This window comes from Bufo gargarizans, chromosome 10, assembly GCF_014858855.1.
Source record: "Bufo gargarizans isolate SCDJY-AF-19 chromosome 10, ASM1485885v1, whole genome shotgun sequence".
NCBI classification, from domain to species: Eukaryota; Metazoa; Chordata; class Amphibia; order Anura; family Bufonidae; genus Bufo; species Bufo gargarizans.
Window position 1 is genome coordinate 46,101,077 of NC_058089.1, and position 25,492 is coordinate 46,126,568.

At 39.8% G+C, this 25,492-nt stretch overlaps 1 protein-coding gene across 1 annotated transcript in view; it reads left to right on the top strand.

Annotated features, from left to right (window-relative positions):
• AHNAK (AHNAK nucleoprotein) overlaps positions 1–19,964 on the top strand; it is a 63,916-nt gene extending 43,952 nt beyond the window's left edge. The window contains exon 5 of the mRNA XM_044270289.1: positions 472–19,964. Coding sequence (XP_044126224.1) covers positions 472–19,143 — 18,672 coding nt within the window. The 3' untranslated portion in view covers positions 19,144–19,964. The remainder of the gene's footprint in view (positions 1–471) is intronic.
• Positions 19,965–25,492: the final 5,528 nt, after the last annotated feature.

The following is a 25,492-nucleotide window of genomic DNA, read 5'->3' on the forward strand; positions in this document are numbered from 1 at the left end:
GTCACTCTACCTGCTCCAATGCCATCTCCTGCACTAAACTGGGGCACATACCACTGAAACAAATCTGCAACACTGCGGCATGTTCAGTGTTTTCATTCTTGATGGGAAATTATAGGCTAGACATTCTTACTCCATACGTCTCTATTTACCATAGAATATTGAATGTAGTCTTTTGTCCCACCACTTGAACTCTGTTTTGTAAGTCCCATTTGTGACTACATTTCTTGTAGTCTGTAGGTAGCACAGCTTTCCCGCTCTTTAAACAATTGAATATTGCTTTATGAAAATACACTGGCGACTTCCTCCTGGTCAGCTTTTAGGTGCCATAATGATTGGTTAATTGATTGATCATCATTAACCTGTCTCTGTCTAGTTGTACCTAGAAGACTTTAACCCATTTGTGACTGTGCTGCCTACGACTACAGGAAATGAAAATTTCAGGTAAATAAATTTTTGTTTTTTATCTCACAGAGTGGAGATGATGAAGAGTACAAACGAATTTACACCAAAAAAATTAAGCCACGTTTGAAGTCTGATGAGACTCTAGAACCAGAGACCCAGACAAGGACCATCACCGTTACAAGGAAGGTTACAGCTTATACTGTGGATGTGACTGGCTCAACAGACTCAAAAGAGATTGATATAAGTAGCCCTGAATACAAAATCAAGATTCCTCGTCATGAAATAACAGAGATTTCAAAAACTAGTGTTGAGACAGAAGAGGGTAAAACCATGATCAAAATTCCTGGTATTGATGTATCTGGGAAAAGCTTGCAAACAAGTGGAGAGTCCAGTGTTTCCCTTCCAGGAGATTCTTTGAATGTTCACACCACTACTGCGAGATACAAAGGACAATTTGCATTTCCTGAAGGTAAAAATGATGCTAATTCTCAAGTTGGCAAACTAGCCTCTGCAGGCATACATGTGCCAGATTTAAGTATTTCTGGGCCAAAATTCCAAAGTTATGAAAAGAAAATTGATGTCAAAACATCCAGATTTGGGGCAGAACATATTGATTTTAGAAGCCCTAATTTTATGGGTGCTTCTGAAGAGATTGGACTTGAGGTAAAAACACCTGATCGTGATACTTCAACAAAGTCAGCTGTGAATATCAAAGAAAGTCAGAGCACAACTTCTAAAATTGGCTTCCAAACATCTAGTACAACAGTAAAAGGTTTGCAGCTTGATGTAAAAGCGCCCGAGAGTCTGAAAAGTGGAACCTTAAACACAAGTGTTAGAATGCCAGAAACAGATATAAACATTTCTTCTACACAATCCCAGTTTGCCAATGTAAGTGGAAATATTCAAACACCTAAAATAGACTTACACAGTCAGGATAAAAGTGGTAAATCGATAGAAATAGCGCTCCAAGGTGAAAATATTAAGATGTCAAACTTTACATCTATGGGACCAAAGTTAGACACTCAGTTCAAGCTCAGTCAATCTAGTCAAGAGGGATTAGCAACTACTGGTGCTAATGTGGACATCACTTCAGGATTTGAAGGAAAAGCAAATATTTCTAAGGTAAATGTGACAGGACCAATTGTAAATTTGAAAGGAACTGATGTAGAGCTGGAAAACTCTGTGGGCAAGATAAGCATGCCTTCATTTAAAGTGCCAAAATTTGGTTTCTCAGAAACAAATGATGAGACTACCCAACCTGAATTGACACTTCAAGGAACAAATTTGCCAGAGGGTAAAAGCGAGACATGGGGGGTTAATGTACCAAAACTTTCCATGCCAAATGTAAGGATAGATACAAAAGGTCCTAGTAGGAGGATGGGGACTGAGATTTCAGGTATTGAGAGTGAACATGATTTAAAATTTGGTGTTAAGTTTCCAGAGGCTAGCATTGCAACTAAAGGTGTTGGAATTAAAGGTTCGAACGTTTCCATTGAGGGTAAGGAGGGACCTGTAGAAATTGCAGATGTGGGTGGTTTGGAGGGAGGGCTAAAAATGCCTAAATTTAATTTGCCTAAATTCACGTTGTCAGAATCAAAAGGTGGGATTAATCCATCAGACCATCAAGCTGATATAGTAGGTAATTTAAAACCTCAAGCTCTAGACATTAAAAGTCAGTTTGGGAATGTTGAAGAAGGTCACCTAGCTAAGTCATCTGTAAGTGTCTCTTTGCCGAAAATATCTGAGCCTGCTATGAATCTTACTTTGAAAGGCTGTAAAGAAATTGATATTTCAAAACCTAAAATTAACATTATGGGTCCCACAGCTGACCTAGATGCCACAGATATGAATATTGGTGGAAAAGTTGAAGGTTTAAAATTTAAAGTGCCACCAGTGCAACTTCCAAAATCTGAAACTAAACTGAAAGGTCCTACAATAGAAGGAAATCTGGAAAGTGTCAGTGATAGTATTAAAGTACCAGAAGTTGAATTTGAAGCCGCAAAAATTAACCTAGGATCTCCAGAAAGTAAGCTTAGTATGCCCACATTTAAAATGCCAAAGTTTGGGATTTCTGAGTCAAACTTGGATGGAAGACGTGTTGATGTAGACCTACCCAAACTGGATGTAAGTACCATTGATGCCAAAATAGATGTTGATAGCTCTAAACTTAATACACAGTCTGTAAATATCAGTTTATCAAAGGTACCTGAGGTTGATCTTAATGTTAAAGGTCCTAAATTTGAAGATGCAAAAGGTCAAAAAGTTGCTATTAAGACCCCAGAAGTTGACCTTCAAGCCCCAGATGTAGAACTTAATGGTAAAGTAAAAGGTCCCAAAAGCAAGATGCCTTCAGTAATTCTCCCAAAAATACCCATGCCTGATTTTGACATTAATCTGAAAGGTCCAAAAGTTGAAGATATAAAAGGCCCTAAAGTTGATATTAAGGCATCTGAGGTAGAACTTCCGAAAATGCGTATGCCTGATGTTGATCTAAACCTAAAGGGGCCAAAGCTAGAGGGAAATTTAAATATTAGGACTCAGGAAGTTGACTTAGAATCACCTGATATTATTCTGAAAGGTTCAGAAGGAAAGCTTAAGATGCCAAAGTTTGGTTTTTCAGGACAAAATGTTGAAGGTTCTGAAGGTGATATTAGTCTTCCTACAGCTAATCTTGATGTGTGTGGACTAGATGTTGAAACACCTGAAGTTAAGTTGAAGGGTCCTAAATTAGAAATGCCCTCTATGAATTTTAATTTACCAAAAATATCTAAGCCTGATTTTGATCTGAGTATGAAAGGTCCTAAAATTGAAGGAGATCTAAAAGGCCCTAACATTGACATTAAGGCCCCTGAAGTTGATTTTAAAGTCCCATATGTAGAAGTCGATGATAAGGTGAAAGGTCCAAAATTCAAGATGCCATCAGTATCTGTACCAAAAATGACTATGCCAGAATTTGACATCAATTTAAAAAATTCTAAGTTGGAAGGGGACATCAAGGGTCCCAAAATTGACATGAAGGGGCCTAAGGTGGACCTTAATGCTCCTGAAGTAGACATAGATGGGAAAGTAAAAGGTTCAAAATTGAAAATGCCTTCAGTTAATTTTCCCCAAATTTCTATGCCTGATGTTGATTTGAATATGAGAGGCCCAAATTGGAAAGGAGGGGCAGATATTTTGTTACCCAAAGCAGAAGGAGAGGTAAAAGGTCTTAATTTTGACTTAAAGGGTGCAGAGTTTAATGCAGATATGACAGGTGTTGATCTAGAAGGTCCAGAAGGAAAAGTGAGAATTCCCAAATTTAAAATGCCAAAGTTTGGATTTTCAGGATCTAGTGTTGAATCTACTGGACTGGATGTTGATATTCCTAAAGCTGATCTTGATTTGTCTGAACCAGAATTAGATGTCTCTGGCCCTGATGTTAAAGTAAAAGGCTCCAAATTTAAAATGCCCTCAATAAATTTCAATCGGCCCAAGTTATCTAAGCCCGAGCTAACTGTGAAAGGTCCGAAGATTGAAGGAGATGTGACAATTCCTAAAGTTGACATTAAGGCACCAGAGATCGACATAGACGCCCCAGATGTAAACCTTGATGGCAAAGTAAAAGGTCCAAAATTCAGGATGCCCTCTGCACATCTTCCAAAAATGTCCATGCCTGATTTTGACATTAATCTTAAAGGTCCTAAAGTTGAAGGAGATGTAAAATGCCCTAACGTTGAAATGAAGGCACCAGATGTACACCTAGAAGCCCCAGATGTAGATCTTGATGGTAAAGTAAAAGGTCCAAAATTCAGGATGCCCTCTGTAAATCTTCCAAAAATGTCCATGCCTGATTTTGACATTAATCTTAAAGGTCCTAAAGTTGAAGGAGATGTAAAAGGCCCTAAAGTTGACATTAAGGCACCAGAGGTAGACCTAGAAGCCCCAGATGTAAACCTTGATGGCAAAGTAAAAGGTCCAAAATTCAGAATGCCCTCTGCACAGCTTCCAAAAATGTCCATGCCTGATTTTGACATTAATCTTAAAGGTCCTAAAGTTGAAGGAGATGTAAAAGGCCCTAAAGTTGACATTAAGGCACCAGAGGTAGACCTAGAAGCCCCAGACGTAAACCTTGATGGCAAAGTAAAAGGTCCAAAATTCAGAATGCCCTCTGTAAATCTTCCAAAAATGTCCATGCCTGATTTTGACATTAATCTGAAAGGTCCTAAAGTTGAAGGAGATGTAAAAGGCCCTAAAGTTGACATTAAGGCACCAGAGGTAGACCTAGAAGCCCCAGATGTAAACCTTGATGGCAAAGTAAAAGGTCCAAAATTCAGGATGCCCTCTGCACATCTTCCAAAAATGTCCATGCCTAATTTTGACATTAATCTTAAAGGTCCTAAAGTTGAAGGAGATGTAAAATGCCCTAAAGTTGACATTAAGGCACCAGAGGTAGACCTAGAAGCCCCAGATGTAAACCTTGATGGCAAAGTAAAAGGTGCAAAATTCAGGATGCCCTCTGCACAGCTTCCAAAAATGTCCATGCCTGATTTTGACATTAATCTTAAAGGTCCTAAAGTTGAAGGAGATGTAAAATGCCCTAAAGTTGACATTAAGGCACCAGAGGTAGACCTAGAAGCCCCAGACGTAAACCTTGATGGCAAAGTAAAAGGTCCGAAATTCAGAATGCCCTCTGTAAATCTTCCAAAAATGTCCATGCCTGATTTTGACATTAATCTGAAAGGTCCTAAAGTTGAAGGAGATGTAAAATGCCCTAAAGTTGACATTAAGGCACCAGAGGTAGACCTAGAAGCCCCAGATATAAACCTTGATGGCAAAGTAAAAGGTCCAAAGTTCAGGATGCCCTCTGCACATCTTCCAAAAATGTCCATGCCTGATTTTGACATTAATCTTAAAGGTCCTAAAGTTGAAGGAGATGTAAAATGCCCTAAAGTTGACATTAAGGCACCAGAGGTAGACCTAGAAGCCCCAGATGTAAACCTTGATGGCAAAGTAAAAGGTGCAAAATTCAGGATGCCCTCTGTAAATCTTCCAAAAATGTCCATGCCTGATTTTGACATTAATCTTAAAGGTCCTAAAGTTGAAGGAGATGTAAAAGGCCCTAAAGTTGAAATGAAGGCACCAGAGGTAGACCTAGAAGCCCCAGATGTAGATCTTGATGGTAAAGTAAAAGGTCCAAAATTCAGAATGCCCTCTGTAAATCTACCAAAAATGTCCATGCCTGATTTTGACATTAATCTTAAAGGTCCTAAAGTTGAAGGAGATGTAAAATGCCCTAAAGTTGACATTAAGGCACCAGAGGTAGACCTAGAAGCCCCAGATGTAAACCTTGATGGCAAAGTAAAAGGTGCAAAATTCAGGATGCCCTCTGCACAGCTTCCAAAAATGTCCATGCCTGATTTTGACATTAATCTTAAAGGTCCTAAAGTTGAAGGAGATGTAAAAGGCCCTAAAGTTGACATTAAGGCACCAGAGGTAGACCTAGAAGCCCCAGATGTAAACCTTGATGGCAAAGTAAAAGGTGCAAAATTCAGGATGCCCTCTGCACAGCTTCCAAAAATGTCCATGCCTGATTTTGACATTAATCTTAAAGGTCCTAAAGTTGAAGGAGATGTAAAAGGCCCTAAAGTTGACATTAAGGCACCAGAGGTAGACCTAGAAGCCCCCGATGTAAACCTTGATGGCAAAGTAAAAGGTCCAAAATTCAGAATGCCCTCTGTAAATCTACCAAAAATGTCCATGCCTGATTTTGACATTAATCTTAAAGGTCCTAAAGTTGAAGGAGATGTAAAATGCCCTAAAGTTGACATTAAGGCACCAGAGGTAGACCTAGAAGCCCCAGATGTAAACCTTGATGGCAAAGTAAAAGGTGCAAAATTCAGGATGCCCTCTGCACAGCTTCCAAAAATGTCCATGCCTGATTTTGACATTAATCTTAAAGGTCCTAAAGTTGAAGGAGATGTAAAAGGCCCTAAAGTTGACATTAAGGCACCAGAGGTAGACCTAGAAGCCCCCGATGTAAACCTTGATGGCAAAGTAAAAGGTCCAAAATTCAGAATGCCCTCTGTAAATCTACCAAAAATGTCCATGCCTGATTTTGACATTAATCTTAAAGGTCCTAAAGTTGAAGGAGATGTAAAATGCCCTAAAGTTGACATTAAGGCACCAGAGGTAGACCTAGAAGCCCCAGATATAAACCTTGATGGCAAAGTAAAAGGTCCAAAGTTCAGGATGCCCTCTGCACATCTTCCAAAAATGTCCATGCCTGATTTTGACATTAATCTTAAAGGTCCTAAAGTTGAAGGAGATGTAAAATGCCCTAAAGTTGACATTAAGGCACCAGAGGTAGATCTAGAAGCCCCCGATGTAAACCTTGATGGCAAAGTAAAAGGTCCAAAATTCAGGATGCCCTCTGTAAATCTTCCAAAAATGTCCATGCCTGATTTTGACATTAATCTTAAAGGTCCTAAAGTTGAAGGAGATGTAAAAGGCCCTAAAGTTGACATTAAGGCACCAGAGGTAGACCTAGAAGCCCCAGATGTAAACCTTGATGGCAAAGTAAAAGGTGCAAAATTCAGGATGCCCTCTGCACAGCTTCCAAAAATGTCCATGCCTGATTTTGACATTAATCTTAAAGGTCCCAAAGTTGAAGGAGATGTAAAGGGCCCTAAAGTTGAAATTAAGGCACCAGAGGTAGGCCTAGAAGCCCCAGATGTAGATCTTGATGGTAAAGTAAAAGGTCCAAAATTCAGGATGCCCTCTGTAAATCTTCCAAAAATGTCCATGCCTGATGTTGATTTAAATTTGAAAGGTCCAAACTGGAAAGGAAAAACTGATTATGAATTACCCAAAGTAGAAGGCGGGGTAAAGGGTCCAGAGATTGATATAGGAATGCCTGACGTTGATAGTCCAGAAGGAAAACTAAAAATGCCTAAATTTAAAATGCCAAAGTTTGGATTTTCTGGGCCACATGTTGAAGGCTCAAGCAATCTTGATCTTGATATTAGTTTACCTAAAATGTCTATGCCAGATGTGGATATGAATATTAAAGGCCCTAAGTGGAGGGGTGGAGAAGCTGATATTTCTACTCCTAATTTGGAAGTAGACCTAAAAGGGCCAGCTGTTGATGTAAAGGCTCCAGAGGTAGATATTGAAGGACCTGAAGGCAAACTTAAAGCTCCTAAAATTAAAATGCCAAAGATTTCTATGCCTGATATTGATTTTAATTTAAAGGGACCCAAAATAAAAGCAGGAGGAGATATTGAATTGGGGGATGCTGAAATTAAACTCCCTAAATTAGAGGGAGATTTAAAAGGTCCAGATTTTGACCTTGAAGTACCCATTGGTAATGTAGAATTATCTGAAGGGAAACTGAAAATGCCAACATTTAAAATGCCAAAATTTGGTTTTTCAGGCCCTTCTGCAGAGGGGTCTGGTGTAGATGTTGACATTTCTGGACCAAAGATGAATGTAAAAACACCAGAGGTAGGAGTTGAAATCCCAGGAGGAAAGGTTAAAAGTCCTAACGTTAAAGTGCCGTCAGTTAATTTAAACCTACAGCATGTTTCCATGCCTGACATAGATCTGAATCTGAAAGGACCCAAATTAAAAGGAGGAATAGATGGACCAGATGCAAATATTGAAGCAGATCTAAAAGGTCCAAAAATTGAAATTAAAGGTCCAGAGATGCAGGTTCCAAGCTCATCATTATCTGCTGAATTACCAGAGGGTAAAGTTAAAGGTTCTAAATTTAAGTTACCATCATGGGGATTTTCAAAACCAAGCATATCCATACCTGATGTAGATCTTAATTTGAAAGGGTCAAAAGTTAAAGGTGACCTAGATATTACAGCAAAGGGAGGAAGTCTTAAAGGACCAGAATTAGGAGTTGGGTTGCCTGAAGTAGACATTGATGTACCTGACGCAAAGGTTAAAAAGTCTAAATTCAGGCTTCCAAAGTTTAACTTTTCAGGTAGTAAAGCAGCCAGTGCAGAAATAAAGGTTCCAAAACCTGATGTTGAGGTTAGTGGGCCTGATGTGGACATTCCCAATTTAGAAGCAAAGGGTAAAGCTCAAAAATTTAAAATGCCATCATTAAACATAACAAGCCCTAAGATGTCAGTACCAGACGTAGAATTGAATTTGAAAGAACCTAAATTTGAAGGCGATTTGAAAGGGCCTAAAATAGATATTAGAAGCCCTGATGTAGAGGCTGCACCAGATATAGATATTGATGGCAAAATTAAAGGTGGTCCTAAATTTAAAATGTCATCAATGCAGTTTCCAAAAATGTCCATGCCTGATGTTGATCTCAGTTTAAAAGGTCCTAAAATTGAAGGTGACTTGAAAGGTCCCAATATTGACATAAAAGGGCCTGAGTTAGATATTGAAGGTCCAGACATTGAATTAGAGACACCAGATGTCAATTTGAAAGGCTCTGAAGGAAAATTCAAAATGCCCAAATTTAAAATGCCCAAATTTGGTATGTCAGGGCCAAAAGTGGAAGGACTGAATGTAGATGTTAGCTTACCAAAAGGCAATGTTGATGTTTCTGGCCCAAGTGTAGATATTAAGCCACCTGAAATTGACATAGAAGGCCCGGAAGGGAAGTTGAAAGGTCCACATTTAAAGATGCCAAAGATGCCATCAATGAATATCCATGCACCCAAATTATCCATGCCAGATTTTGACTTAAATCTGAAAGGTCCAAGAGTTGAGGGAGATTTGAAAGGACCCAAAGTTGATATCAAGTGCCCAGAGGTTGATCTAGATGCCCCTGACATAGATGTTGATGGAAAAGTCAAAGGGCCCAAGTTCGGATTGTCATCAATACAGATTCCAAAAATGTCCATGCCCGATGTTGATTTCAATCTAAAAGGTCCTAAAATTGAAGGTGACTTGAAAGGTCCCAATATTGACATTAAAGGTCCTGAGTTGAATGTTGAAGGTCCAGACGTTGAATTAGAGACACCAGATATCAATTTGAGAGGCTCTGAAGGAAAATTCAAAATGCCCAAATTTAATATGCCAAAATTTGGTATGTCAGGGCCAAAAGTGGAAGGACTGGATATAGATTTTAACTTACCAAAGAGCAATGTTGACATTTCTGGGCCAAGTGTAGATATTAAGCCACCTGAAATTGACATAGAAGGCCCGGAAGGGAAGTTGAAAGGTCCACATTTAAAGATGCCAAAGATGCCATCAATGAATATCCATGCCCCAAAATTATCCATGCCAGATTTCGACTTAAATCTGAAAGGTCCAAAAGTTGAGGGAGATTTGAAAGGACCCAAAGGTGATATCAAGTGCCCAGAGGTTGACCTTGATGCCCCTGACATAGATGTTGATGGAAAAGACAAAGGTCCCAAGTTCGGATTGCCATCAATGCAGTTTCCAAAAATGTCCATGCCCGATGTTGATTTCAATCTAAAAGGTCCTAAAATTGAAGGTGACTTGAAAGGTCCCAATATTGACATAAAAGGTCCTGAGTTGAATGTTGAAGGTCCAGACGTTGAATTAGAGACACCAGATATCAAATTGAGAGGCTCTGAAGGAAAATTCAAAATGCCCAAATTTAATATGCCAAAATTTGGTATGTCAGGGCCAAAAGTGGAAGGACTGGATGTAGATGTTAGCTTACCAAAAGGCAGTGTTGATGTTTCTGGCCCAAGTGTAGATATTAAGCCACCTGAAATTGACATAGAAGGCCCTGAAGGGAAGTTGAAAGGTCCACATTTAAAGATGCCAAAGATGCCATCAATGAATATCCATGCACCAAAATTATCCATGCCAGATTTTGACTTAAATCTGAAAGGTCCAAAAGTTGAGGGAGATTTGAAAGGACCCAAAGTTGATATCAAGTGCCCAGAGGTTGATCTAGATGCCCCTGACATAGATGTTGATGGAAAAGTCAAAGGTCCCAAGTTCGGATTGTCATCAATACAGATTCCAAAAATGTCCATGCCCAATGTTGATCTCAATCTAAAAGGTCCTAAAATTGAAGGTGACTTGAAAGGTCCCAATATTGACATAAAAGGTCCTGAGTTGAATGTTGAAGGTCCAGACGTTGAATTAGAGACACCAGATATCAATTTGAGAGGCTCTGAAGGAAAATTCAAAATGCCAAAATTTAATATGCCAAAATTTGGTATGTCAGGGCCAAAAGTGGAAGGACTGGATGTAGATGTTAGCTTACCAAAAGGCAGTGTTGATGTTTCTGGCCCAAGTGTAGATATTAAGCCACCTGAAATTGACATAGAAGGCCCTGAAGGGAAGTTGAAAGGTCCACATTTAAAGATGCCAAAGATGCCATCAATGAATATCCATGCACCAAAATTATCCATGCCAGATTTTGACTTAAATCTAAAAGGTCCAAAAGTTGAGGGAGATTTGAAAGGACCCAAAGTTGATATCAAATGCCCAGAGGTTCACCTTGATGCCCCTGACATAGATGTTGATGGAAAAGTCAAAGGTCCCAAGTTCGGATTGCCATCAATGCATATTCCAAAAATGTCCATGCCCGATATTGATTTCAATCTAAAAGGTCCTAAAATTGAAGGTGACTTGAAAGGTCCCAATGTTGACATAAAAGGTCCTGAGTTAGATATTGAAGGCCCAGACATTGAATTTGAGACACCAGATGTCAATTTAAAAGGCTCTGAAGGAAAATTCAAAATGCCCAAATTTAAAATGCCCAAATTTGGTATGTCGGGGCCAAAAGTGGAAGGACTGGATGTAGATTTGAACTTACCAAAAGGCAATGTTGATATTTCTGGGCCAAATGTAGATATTAGGCCACCTGAAATTGACATAGAAGGCCCTGAAGGGAAATTGAAAGGTCCACATTTAAAGATGCCAAAGATGCCATCAATGAATATCCATGCACCAAAAATATCCATGCCAGATTTTGACTTAAATCTGAAAGGTCCAAAAGTTGAGGGAGATTTGAAAGGACCCAAAGGTGATATCAAGTGCCCAGAGGTTGACCTTGATGCCCCTGACATAGATGTTGATGGAAAAGTCAAAGGTCCAAAGTTCAGATTGCCATCAATGCATATTCCAAAAATGTCCATGCCCGATGTTGATTTCAATCTAAAAGGTCCTAAAATTGAAGGTGACTTGAAAGGTCCCAATATTGACATAAAAGGTCCTGAGTTAGATTTCGAAAGTCCAGACATTGAATTAGAGACACCAGATGTCAATTTAAAAGGCTCTGAAGGAAAATTCAAAATGCCCAAATTTAAAATGCCCAAATTTGGTATGTCAGGGCCAAAAGTGGAAGGACTGGATGTAGATTTGAACTTACCAAAAGGCAATGTTGATATTTCTGGGCCAAATGTAGATATTAGGCCACCTGAAATTGACATAGAAGGCCCTGAAGGGAAATTGAAAGGTCCACATTTAAAGATGCCAAAGATGCCATCAATGAATATCCATGCACCAAAAATATCCATGCCAGATTTTGACTTAAATCTGAAAGGTCCAAAAGTTGAGGGAGATTTGAAAGGACCCAAAGGTGATATCAAGTGCCCAGAGGTTGACCTTGATGCCCCTGACATAGATGTTGATGGAAAAGTCAAAGGTCCCAAGTTCGGATTGCCATCAATGCAGTTTCCAAAAATGTCCATGCCCGATGTTGATTTCAATCTAAAAGGTCCTAAAATTGAAGGTGACTTGAAAGGTCCCAATATTGACATAAAAGGTCCTGAGTTAGATATTGAAGGTCCAGACATTGAATTAGAGACACCAGATGTCAATTTAAAAGGCTCTGAAGGAAAATTTAAAATGCCCAAATTTAAAATGCCCAAATTTGGTATGTCAGGGCCAAAAGTGGAAGGACTGGATGTAGATTTGAACTTACCAAAAGGCAATGTTGATATTTCTGGGCCAAATGTAGATATTAGGCCACCTGAAATTGACATAGAAGGCCCTGAAGGGAAATTGAAAGGTCCACATTTAAAGATGCCAAAGATGCCATCAATGAATATCCATGCACCAAAAATATCCATGCCAGATTTTGACTTAAATCTGAAAGGTCCAAAAGTTGAGGGAGATTTGAAAGGACCCAAAGGTGATATCAAGTGCCCAGAGGTTGACCTTGATGCCCCTGACATAGATGTTGATGGAAAAGTCAAAGGTCCCAAGTTCGGATTGCCATCAATGCAGTTTCCAAAAATGTCCATGCCCGATGTTGATTTCAATCTAAAAGGTCCTAAAATTGAAGGTGACTTGAAAGGTCCCAATATTGACATAAAAGGTCCTGAGTTAGATATTGAAGGTCCAGACATTGAATTAGAGACACCAGATGTCAATTTAAAAGGCTCTGAAGGAAAATTTAAAATGCCCAAATTTAAAATGCCCAAATTTGGTATGTCAGGGCCAAAAGTGGAAGGACTGGATGTAGATTTGAACTTACCAAAAAGCAGTGTTGATATTTCTGGGCCAAGTGTAGATATTAAGCCACCTGAAATTGACATAGAAGGCCCTGAAGGGAAATTGAAAGGTCCACATTTAAAGATGCCAAAGATGCCATCAATGAATATCCATGCACCAAAATTATCCATGCCAGATTTCGACTTAAATCTGAAAGGTCCAAAAGTTGAGGGAGATTTGAAAGGACCCAAAGGTGATATCAAGTGCCCAGAGGTTGACCTTGATGCCCCTGACATAGATGTTGATGGAAAAGTCAAAGGTCCCAAGTTCGGATTGCCATCAATGCAGTTTCCAAAAATGTCCATGCCCGATGTTGATTTCAATCTAAAAGGTCCTAAAATTGAAGGTGACTTGAAAGGTCCCAATATTGACATAAAAGGTCCTGAGTTAGATATTGAAGGTCCAGACATTGAATTAGAGACACCAGATGTCAATTTAAAAGGCTCTGAAGGAAAATTCAAAATGCCCAAATTTAAAATGCCCAAATTTGGTATGTCGGGGCCAAAAGTTGAAGGACTGGATGTAGATTTGAACTTACCAAAAGGCAATGTTGATATTTCTGGGCCAAGTGTAGATATTAAGCCACCTGAAATTGACATGGAAGGCCCTGAAGGGAAATTGAAAGGTCCACATTTAAAGATGCCAAAGATGCCATCAATGAATATCCATGCACCAAAATTATCCATGCCAGATTTTGACTTAAATCTGAAAGGTCCAAAAGTTGAGGGAGATTTGAAAGGACCCAAAGGTGATATCAAGTGCCCAGAGGTTCACCTTGATGCCCCTGACATAGATGTTGATGGAAAAGTCAAAGGTCCCAAGTTCGGATTGCCATCAATGCATATTCCAAAAATGTCCATGCCTGATGTTGATTTTAATCTGAAAGGTCCTAAAATTGAAGGTGACTTGAAAGGTCCCAATATTGACATAAAAGGTCCTGAGTTAGATATTGAAGGTCCAGACTTTGAATTAGAGACACCAGATGTCAATTTAAAAGGCTCTGAAGGAAAATTCAAAATGCCCAAATTTAAAATGCCCAAATTTGGTATGTCAGGGCCAAAAGTGGAAGGACTGGATGTAGATTTGAACTTACCAAAAGGCAATGTCGATATTTCTGGGCCAAGTGTAGATATTAAGTCACCTGAAATTGACATAGAAGGCCCTGAAGGGAAATTGAAAGGTCCACATTTAAAGATGCCAAAGATGCCATCAATGAATATCCATGCACCAAAATTATCCATGCCAGATTTTGACTTAAATCTGAAAGGTCCAAAAGTTGAGGGAGATTTGAAAGGACCCAAAGGTGATATCAAGTGCCCAGAGGTTCACCTTGATGCCCCTGACATAGATGTTGATGGAAAAGTCAAAGGTCCCAAGTTCGGATTGCCATCAATGCATATTCCAAAAATGTCCATGCCTGATGTTGATTTTAATCTGAAAGGTCCTAAAATTGAAGGTGACTTGAAAGGTCCCAATATTGACATAAAAGGTCCTGAGTTAGATATTGAAGGTCCAGACTTTGAATTAGAGACACCAGATGTCAATTTAAAAGGCTCTGAAGGAAAATTCAAAATGCCCAAATTTAAAATGCCCAAATTTGGTATGTCAGGGCCAAAAGTGGAAGGACTGGATGTAGATTTGAACTTACCAAAAGGCAATGTCGATATTTCTGGGCCAAATGTAGATATTAAGTCACCTGAAATTGACATAGAAGGCCCTGAAGGGAAATTGAAAGGTCCACATTTAAAGATGCCATCAATGAATATCCATGCACCAAAATTATCCATGCCAGATTTTGACTTAAATCTGAAAGGTCCAAAAGTTGAGGGAAATTTGAAAGGACCCAAAGGTAATATTAAGTGCCCAGAGGTTGACCTTGATGCCCCTGACATAGATGTTGATGGAAAAGTCAAAGGTCCCAAGTTCGGATTGCCATCAATGCAGTTTCCAAAAATGTCCATGCCCGATGTTGATTTAAATCTAAAAGGTCCTAAAATTGAACGTGACTTGAAAGGTCCCAATATTGACATAAAAGGTCCTAAGTTAGATATTGAAGGTCCAGACATTGAATTAGAGACACCAGATGTCAATTTGAAAGGCTCTGAAGGAAAATTCAAAATGCCCAAATTTAAAATGCCCAAATTTGGTATGTCGGGGCCAAAAGTGGAAGGACTGGATGTAGATTTGAACTTACCAAAAGGCAATGTTGATATTTCTGGGCCAAGTGTAGATATTAAGCCACCTGAAATTGACATAGAAGGCCCTGAAGGGAAGTTGAAAGGTCCACATTTGAAGATGCCAAAGATGCCATCAATGAATATCCATGCACCAAAATTATCCATGCCAGATTTAGACTTAAATCTGAAAGGTCCAAAAGTTGAGGGAGATTTGAAAGGACCCAAAGTTGATATCAAGTGCCCAGAGGTTGACCTTGGTGCCCCTGACATAGATGTTGATGTAAAAGTCAAAGGTCCCAAGTTCGGATTGCCATCAATGCATATTCCAAAGATGTCCATGCCCGATGTTGATTTTAATCTAAAAGGTCCTAAAATTGAAGGTGATTTGAAAGGTCCTAATATTGACATAAAAGGTCCTGAGTTGAATGTTGAAGGTCCAGACGTTGAATTAGAGACACCAGATATCAATTTGAGAGGCTCTGAAGGAAAATTCAAAATGCCCAAATTTAATATGCCAAAATTTGGTATGTCAGGGCCAAAAGTGGAAGGACTGAATGTAGATGTTAGCTTACCAAAAGGCAATGTTGATATTTCTGGGCCAAGTGTAGATATTAAGCCACCTGAAATTGACATAGAAGGCCCTGAAGGGAAGTTGAAAGGTCCACATTTAAAGATGCCAAAGATGCCATCAATGAATATCCATACACCAAAATTATCCATGCCAGATTTTGACTTAAATCTGAAAGGTCCAAAAGTTGAGGGGGATTTGAAAGGACCCAAAGGTGATATCAAGTGCCCAGAGGTTCACCTTGATGCCCCTGACATAGATGTTGATGGAAAAGTCAAAGGTCCCAAGTTCGGATTGCCATCAATGCAGTTTCCAAAAATGTCCATGCCCGATGTTGATTTTAATCTAAAAGGTCCTAAAATTGAAGGTGATTTGAAAGGTCCTAATATTGACATAAAAGGTCCTGAGTTGAATGTTGAAGGTCCAGACGTTGAATTAGAGACACCAGATATCAATTTGAGAGGCTCTGAAGGAAAATTCAAAATGCCCAAATTTAATATGCCAAAATTTGGTATGTCAGGGCCAAAAGTGGAAGGACTGAATGTAGATGTTAGCTTACCAAAAGGCAATGTTGATATTTCTGGGCCAAGTGTAGATATTAAGCCACCTGAAATTGACATAGAAGGCCCTGAAGGGAAGTTGAAAGGTCCACATTTAAAGATGCCAAAGATGCCATCAATGAATATCCATACACCAAAATTATCCATGCCAGATTTTGACTTAAATCTGAAAGGTCCAAAAGTTGAGGGGGATTTGAAAGGACCCAAAGTTAATATCAAGGGCCCAGAAGTTGACCTTGATGTTCCTGAAATAGATGTTGATGGAAAAGTGAAAGGTCCCAACCTTGAAGGAGACTTAAAAGTTCCTAATATTAACATAAAGGGTCCAAAATTGGATGCTGGAGCTCCAGATGTTGATTTACAGATAGGAGATGTAAACCTGAAAGGCTCAGAAGGGAAGCTTAAAATGCCTAAATTTAAACTGCCCAAATTTGATATCTCTGGTCCAAAGGGGGGGTTAGATGTAGATGTTAGCCCACCTAAAGGAAATTTTGCTATATCAGGAGATCTAGCCCTATCTAGTCCTAAGATAGAGACGGCACTACCAGAGGTGGAATTTGAGGGTCCTGATGGTAAGATGAAAGGATCTAAACTTAAGATGCCTTCACTGAACCTACCAGATGTATCAATGCCAGAAATAAGTTTGAAAGGACCCAAAATTAAAGGGGATGTAGATCTTTCTGGTCCAAAGCTAGAAGGAGATGTATCTCTGAAGAATCCAAATCTAAAAGGAGATTTTGAGGTCACTGGACCACAGTTAGGAGATCTAAAAAGCTCAGAAATTGATGTAGATATTGATTTACCTGAGGGTAATTTGAAAGTACCAAAAGTTAAGAAACCAAAGTTTGGTTTTGGCATTAAGTCACCTAAAGCAGAAGTCAAATCCCCCTCTGTAGATGTTTCTGTTCCCGATGTAGATTTTGATTCTGAAATACCTGATGTAAGTGTGAGTGGTAAGGGGAAAAAGGGAAAATTTAAAATGCCAAAAATTCACATGAGTGGCCCAAAAATAAAAGGCAAAAAGGGTGGTTTTGATGTAAGCACACCTAATACGGATAATGACCTAAATCTTAATGCACCTGATGTGGATTTAAATTTGCCAGGTGGAGATATAGAAGTAAAGACAGAAATTGGCTTGAAAGCTCATAAAACCCGAAAACCATTGTTTGGAAAACTTCATTTTCCGGATGTGGAGTTTGATATAAAGTCTCCAAAATTAAAGGGAGATGGTTCTCTTCAGAGCCCTAAAGCAGACATAAAGACTCCAGATTTAGATATTGGTGGTGGAGTAAAAATGCAGGAAGCTGATTTAACAACTTCAGGAGTTAACATTGAAGGTCCTGATATAAAGATGAAGAAAAACAAATTTAAACTTCCAGGTTTCAGTATGTCAGGCCCAAAAGTAGAAGTGCCAGGTGCAGATCTTTTGCTTTCTAAAGGAAGTGTTGACCTATCTGGCCCAAAAATTGACGTAGCAGCCCCTAATCTAGATGTCAAAACTGGTGCAATGAGTAGTAACAGTAAGTTACCCAGTCTTTCTGCTGACATGTTTGCACCCAAAATTTCTGTTCCAGACATTGATTTAAATTTGCAAGGACCAAATGTTAAGGCAGATAAAGTAGGCTCTGTTGACATAAATCCTCCCAACATAGACACTTCTGGCATAAGTGGCAAATTTAATGTGCCAGAATTTGGTATTTCAGGCCTCCCCCGAGGTGGAGCTGATGTTAATTTTGACACAAAATTCAAAACGACAAAGCAAGATTCTAGCTTCCAAGGCCCTTCAATTACAACTTCTGCAACTGACATCACTTTTCCAAAAGTAACTGGGTCAAACCTTGACATCAGTTTGAGAGAACCAAAAATTGAAGGAAATTTTGGAAGTTCACCTGGAGTCGATTTACCAAGTGTTAATGTGAAAGGTATTGGCATGCAGGCTGGATTATCCGGTCAACAATTGCAATTACAAGGACCCCAGGTAAGGTTACCTAAAGGGGACTTTTCTGTATCTAAACCAAAGACTGATATTTCTGGTAAAGATGTAGCTTTAGACATCAATATAAAAGGATCTTCATTTCAGACATCGCCTGGAAGTACATTTTCTGCTCCAGGAATTAATGTTAATGGGCAAGGTGTAGATTTGAAAGGAGACCTGTTAGGTGGTGTAGGATACTTCAAAGGGGCAGATCGTCTGAGAATAGAAGGGACACAAGTAGAGGGTGATCTGACTGGTCATAAAGTTGAAGGAGGGTTGAATGTGACACCAATAGATATGAATTTAGAAAGTTCTACTGGTAAAATAACGTTTCCCAGACTTTTGATGCCAAAATTTTCAGCTTCTGGACTTGAGCCATCAGGAAGGGAGGTGGGGGTTGATGTAGATTTTCCTTCTTCAGATGTGCAGTTTGTAAAGTCTGGTCAGGCAGATGTGGATTTAGAGGAAAGTGACATAAAAGTCAAAAAGTCTAAAATAAAAATGCCAAAGTTGAACTTTAGATCCAAAGGAAAGGGTGATACTAGTCTCCCAGATGTTTCGATGTCTGGGTCAAAGGGTGACTTTCAAAGTTCAAAGGTCACTTTAGGTTCTGCTGAAGGAGGATTGGGGTCTGCTAATCTTGAGGTGGAGAAACCTGCAAAGTATGAGTTTTCTCTGTTTACCAGCAAAAAGACAAGACATAGATCTTCATCTTTAAGTGAGGAGAAGGATGAATCAACACATTCATCACCTAGTGGCACATTAGAAGCAGGAGGTTCACTAGCTGTAGAGGGGGGTAAAAAGAAGGGAAAGCATTCGAAGATCAAATTTGGAACATTTGGTGGCTTGGGATCTAAATCAAAGGGTTCTTATGAGGTCACTTTAAGTGATGATGAAAATATCCAAGGAAGTGGAGCTTCTCTCTCTTCCCGTAAGTCCAGAGTGTCTTCATCATCAAGCAACGATAGTGCAACAAAAGCAGGTGTCCGTCTTCCTAAAGTGGAACTCACTGTTGCTAAAAAGAAAGAATAGGACTCCTCTTTAAGCCTAACATGTATATAAATATATATATCTGTGTGTTTGTACATACATTTAGCAGCCTTTATATGATGATAATTCTTTAAGTAAACAGTAGAGATAAAAACAGACAATTGTCTAATAAATTTAATGCGCATATTAAACCTTTCACTACCTAACCAATTTTACATGTAAACATGACTGGCAGTGAATGGTTTAATGGTCTGCTAAGAGTATAAGAATTTGTACATGGAAATATATTTTCCATATTATTTTTTTAACTTGATTTACAGTTTGTTTTCTTTTGTGGGGCTTTACAGATAGATGCAAGCAGATTTTTTAAGACAAAAACACTGTAAATTGCATTGAACCAGATGGACAGCTGAAGTTCAGGGAATTCTTAGAAATATAAATGATAACACAAAACTATGTAAACCTTAAAAAATTATGCTAATGCAGTTTTTACAGTTTTATAGTCTTCAAAATGACACCAGAAATAACAATGTTTAAAATTTGTCTTGTTTATAAATTTGGGATTTAGTTAAAATAATTGAGTCAGGCTGATACATATTTTTAAAGATTACATTGAACTTGTCACCCCTCTCTTCAGCAGCCAATGGTTAAATGTTTTTTTTTTTTAATCTGTACTATAAGAATTTCTTCTATTGTCATACCTAAACTGCCGCTTGGTGGACATAAACAAGATTTGCTTTTATTTCTAGCAAATATATGATTTCAAATAAAACTGTAACTTCAGAAATCTGTAAGCACTTCATTAAGAAATGTGTTACGGTGGATTGTTCAAGTCAAAATAAAGCTTCTAACCTTTATAAAAATGTGTCCATATTCTGTTGCATTGTGTCCTATCATTATGCAAACGCATGTGCACACACACACACACACACACACACACCTTGATCATGCTATCAGATGAAAATGGGACTTGATAGAGCTTGTTAGAGGTACCTTGCATAATACAGATTTTATTTTTATTTTAATATATCTTTAAACAGTCATTCTTATCCATGGGCTGTGTGCTTTATTGTAGCTCAGTAAATAAAATAAAAAATAAGGACTGAGTAGGTAAGAGTAACAGTAAATGATAAATATGCTTGCCTCTCACATTAATACCCACTGTATTAAGGCCAGCTGGCCTGTGATTGTGGGAGGGGCTCGTTATTTACTCCTAGCCTATTTAAGGGACACCCCTTACCTGGCTCCATACCATTCGAGGTCAGCGTTGAATGAGGATCCACTTCCGGGTTCTCCCAGACGCCTTCTTGGTTTTGCAGTATCCACAAGTTTTTCCGCAGCAAGCTGTGTCCAGGAATCCTGTTACAGGCCTTCCGTCCGTCCAGCTTCTCTTTGCCCTGGTCATCGTCGTAGATCGCGTCCCAGGGACTCCTAAACCGTAAGTTAAGACCTACCTGTCACGCCAGGATTGGTTCCCAAGGTGTCCGGTACAGCACGGGTCCTCACTTTACGGTCTTTTTTCCCTGTTATACGTATGGCTATGTTGCATCAGACAGTCTGTTTGTGCAATCATTTTGTGCTCTGTTTAAAGGTATCAAGGTTATATTTTGTTTCACAAGTTCACTATCTGGATGAATTATTTGACTCCCACGCTTTCAGAGGTTTTCATAATTATACAATTCAGTCACGTGTTTTTCAGCCTACGATTACAGGCCTCATTTCTGGGTTCAAACTGCGACCCACAACATATACATGAGGATACCTTTTCCTTTCCCAAACGGGGACCTCTCGGGTTGAATCACACGCACTGATCCAACCAATCATACGTCCTGGCATCACATACTATCATACACACTTCACATCTTCACTTTGGAGTATCGTGTTACCCTTCCCCCCTTATTATTTACCCCATCATACAACTCCTCTGTTTCTAGCCAGAATCCTGGCTTACATAGTAAAAAACAACAACACTGCATCACTTGGCCTTTTGTAAACAGTCTGTCATGACGTTCACTACACATTCGTTCCAGTTACCAGTTTATCTCCACAATCAAGTCCTTAAAGACCCTCTGGTACAGGCTACACAGACCACACTGTTCCCACACAGACCACACTCACTGTATTACTGTCATGCCCCCCTCTGACGATGTGCGGAGGTCGGCCAGGATAGCAGCATGAGTTTAGTATTTGTTTTGGAGCCGTGCTGGATCCGCCTCTCATCAGGTGCACTGGGTGGAGTCATTAGTTTAAATAGCACACCAGCCCAGTGCTCTGATCGGATTATAGGAATCATTGTGGTCTTGGAAGCTAGGAAGGAAGGTTGTCTGTTCCAGCTCTGAAAGATAAGTGTGATTTCTAGTTTGGTTGTTTTGTGTTATCTCTCGCATCCAGGTTCTGTGCGAGCAGGCTGCTCCTATTTCCCCTCTTCACCATCTCAGGGAATTTAGGGTGAATTCAGCCCAGGCACGGGGACACATCATACCTACCATTAAGGTCTTCATGTGGGCTGAGCAGTGCAGGGAAAGAGGTCAGGGATTAGCTAGGAGGTGACCCTTCCCCTGCTTCTCGCCCAGAGCCTGGTTGATAGGTTATCTGTGAGTCTGAGTGCACGCCCGCCGTGAAAATTGCCTTTTTTCCAGGTTTATATTTCACCTTACGAATTCCCAGAGATATACGCATACTACCAGGTACGTACGCCTGCTCACGTAGTATTCTTACATACATTTAACCCCCCCCCCTTAGTTTAGAGTACTGGCAACAGGGTCACAGGCTCCCCAGTTAGGTATTTACTCCTTCGCCATCGGCTAGTGGTCCCACGAGGCCAACACCCCGCCTCAACGTTTCGGAGGCAAACACCAATCAAGCCACATGTGAGCTAGTCGCCTCGCATGTCGCATAGAGAGGGCCTCACCTGTCACTCCCTTCCCCTGTTTTCTGTGTTACAGTCACCGAGAGGCCTACAATCCTGCCACTACAATGGGTGGCTTCGAATCCCCTCGCGCCAGCGCAGAGATAGAACCTCTCAAGCCACTTGGTAACTAGCAGGGCCTCACCTGTCACCAAACAAGTTTAATTGTTTCGCCATTTGGCTTAGCTAGCCTGCCAGTACAAACTCTGTGGTCTTCATACACTAATTCAATTGTTTTATTTTAGTATGTCTCAAGAAGGGGTAGAGGATTTCTCCCTACCTAGCACCTTGGCTAGAGCAATTTCTCCTACACAAGGAGGAGAGGTAACCAGTCCAACATCAATCAGATCCTGGACGATCCCTCGTATAACTACTGAATTGAGGAGACAGCAAATCCCTTAGCCCGTTACAGCAAGGAAAGCAGAGCTTTTCAAACTATTACGTACTTCAACTAACAACATGGATGCTGGGGAAGGGCCCAGCCATTCCAACCTGGGTGACATACATTCCATGTTGTCATCACTCATGGCATCCATGAGCAAGGTCAACTCCAGGCTGGAAAGTCTTGAGTCGGTCACCACGGCCCTTACCCTAGCCGGGCCACCCGCTGAGGCTTCACCAGCACCGGACGACTTGCTATTAGTTGCGCCAGCCATCACCTATGAGGACCAGGAAGTTAACCCTGCTCATATGATCCCTGAGCACCTTAAAAGAGATATCCTGGAAGGTAAAGACGTCAACCTGGCTTCTCTGATGATCGCCTCCCAGGATATAGTTGAAAATAAGACTTATGCCTATGATGATGTGTCCGTTGTTGTCAGATCTAGGGACGCCCGCCTAAACAGGAAACTGACTATCCCTGAGTTTGTCCTAGCATTTGGTATTTAACGGGATGTCATCTATGCGGTCTATCCCAATAGACGAGAGGAGTTTGATCTTTACATGCACAAGCTGGTAGACCTGGGCAACAAATATGGTGGATCAGCCTTTTATGACTACCATAGGTCTTTTTCTACAAAAGTGTCTGGGGCCTTCTCCCAGTATGGTACAAGATCCAACTGGGGTAGGATCGATACCGCCATTTTTTGCAGACTGTCGAGTATTTCATATAAGATATGAAATCATAAAAATTATGATTTCATATAAAATATAATTTATTACAAATAAATACAGTAAAAATGTCATACAAATTAATACAAGGACAATATAAAAATTTACCACAAGATGGTGCTCCACCGTTTACGCCACGCTCACTTAATTTAATACACCAAGTACAATACAATGCTACTCTTTTTTTAAATCAAATTATTACCGATTAGTATATGCAAATATAGGGGCACACTCAGAAGGGAAACACCAATAAATGATGGTAATAATATACTTTAATATTCTAAAAACATACCCCTAAAAATTATATAAAACATGTGGCAAAGTAGCAGCAATGTCTGACTGGGACATATTGACATTGCCGCTACTTTGCCACATGAATTTCACAGCAGAGAATATATATACAATGTAGGAATATAAACTGAGGTATCACTGAATAATTATCCTACTTAAAACTTAACTTTTAGTCATTATTTGTTAAAAATAAGTCCCACAGAAATAATACGTATATTATAGATAGCTGCATAGGTCAGATACAATGGACTTAGGTACAATGAGACACAGGGTAGATGTACAATTTCAAGTACTCGGATTTGGACCAAAGGTCCCACTCACGATTTGATGATTTTTTCCGTTGTATGGAGATGAATCGTATGACAACAGAATAGACGTAGTAGGAAGGTCCACAGAGATCTTGATAAAAAAGTGTTGGGATGGACAATTCTTCTGGTGCAGGACAGAAAAAGGCAGATAATGGGGAGATAATATCCCTACCAGGCTATTGAAATTCTGCCTAAAAGCGGAGAGGTCTCCCGCCTAAATGCGGGAGAATCACCTCCAGAGGAGGCGACCCCACTTATCGACGGCTGTCCCTGTTGTCCTATCCCTCAAAAAATAGCTCCCAGTGTCTGTACAGCCAAAAAAGAAAATTAGAATTCCCAACGCGTTTCCTCCAATACAAATATGACCGGATTCATCAGGGGAAGAAAAAATGTAGATGTGGATAATAAAGATAATGAAGTGGCACAATAGCCCTCAGCACAATGGCTCCTCTATCGATGTATCCAACTGGGTAATGCAGTCCAGAGAACTCTCTGTAACTGCACCTCTATATATACTAATATAAATTAACTTAACAATAAACTTTTAATGGGATAAATACCTCATGGAGTAGGTGAAAAGCGGCGTGCGTTCCACCATCGGCCAGGCAAAACCGGAAGTGCGTCATGTCGCATGCGCCGGCCGCTGCTATTGGCCGGCGGTGGAACGCAGACCGAAGATGGACCGCAGAGGAACCGGAAGTAAGCACAATGCGCCGGAGATGACGTTAACAGGACACCGGAGCGCATAATAATATGCGCTTCAGGGTACATAGATAGTAGATAAGTGCCAGAATTAGATAAATACAATCAAAAATAGGGAAGAGGACTCTTTATATAGATATAGTCAATTTTAGGATAATAATGTCAAGTAAAGCATATATAGAATTAATTTTGAAAAAAGTTGGAATAAGTGATGTGGGACAGTAAATGGAAACAGGGAGGAGCATGTATTGTCAGTACATTTGACTAATGATAAGGTCCTACCATCTGATAGATGTACCATTTAAATATAGATATTACAGAGTAGACCTATTATGGTCTGATAACTTCATTTGTGAGGTCCGAAAAATAATAAACAGTAGTCTTGATCAATGCAATGAGGTATAGCAAGTTATCAACAAGAATATTTTTATTTTATTTGATATTGATATAGCCATGACGATGAAAAGTTGGTGCAAGCATGGCAGAATAATGTACAATTGGTAATATATAGGGCTGGAAATAAGAAAGAACGCCACTATAACACATTTAAATGAAGCAACTAAACGACAGAATTTCATTGAGTCCAGAGGGGCTCACCGTTTTTAAACGGTAAGTCCATTCGGACTCTTTCTGTAAGATTCTCTTATCGAGGTCGCCTCCTCTAGGGGATGGACGAATAACCTCAACAACACAGAACTTCAGACATTTTGGATTTCCATCGTGGAGATCATGCACATGTCTAGAGATAGTGGTATCCCTTTTGTGCCTTATGTCCCCAAGGTGGTCTCCAATTCTTCTTCTGAGTTCCCGTTTTGTCTTGCCGACATACTGAAGTCCACATGAACAAATACAGAGATACACTACCCCGGTCGTTTTACAATTTGCAAAATCCCGGATATTGTAAGTTTTGTTAGTGGTATAACTCGTGAAGTTTTTAGTTTGATATATGTATGGGCAGGCTATACAGGATCCGCATCTAAATGTACCCAGGGGTTTTCTATCTAGCCAGGTGCCTGTTTTTTTAGGCGCTGTATAATGGCTATGGACAAATCGGTCACCTAAGGATCTACCT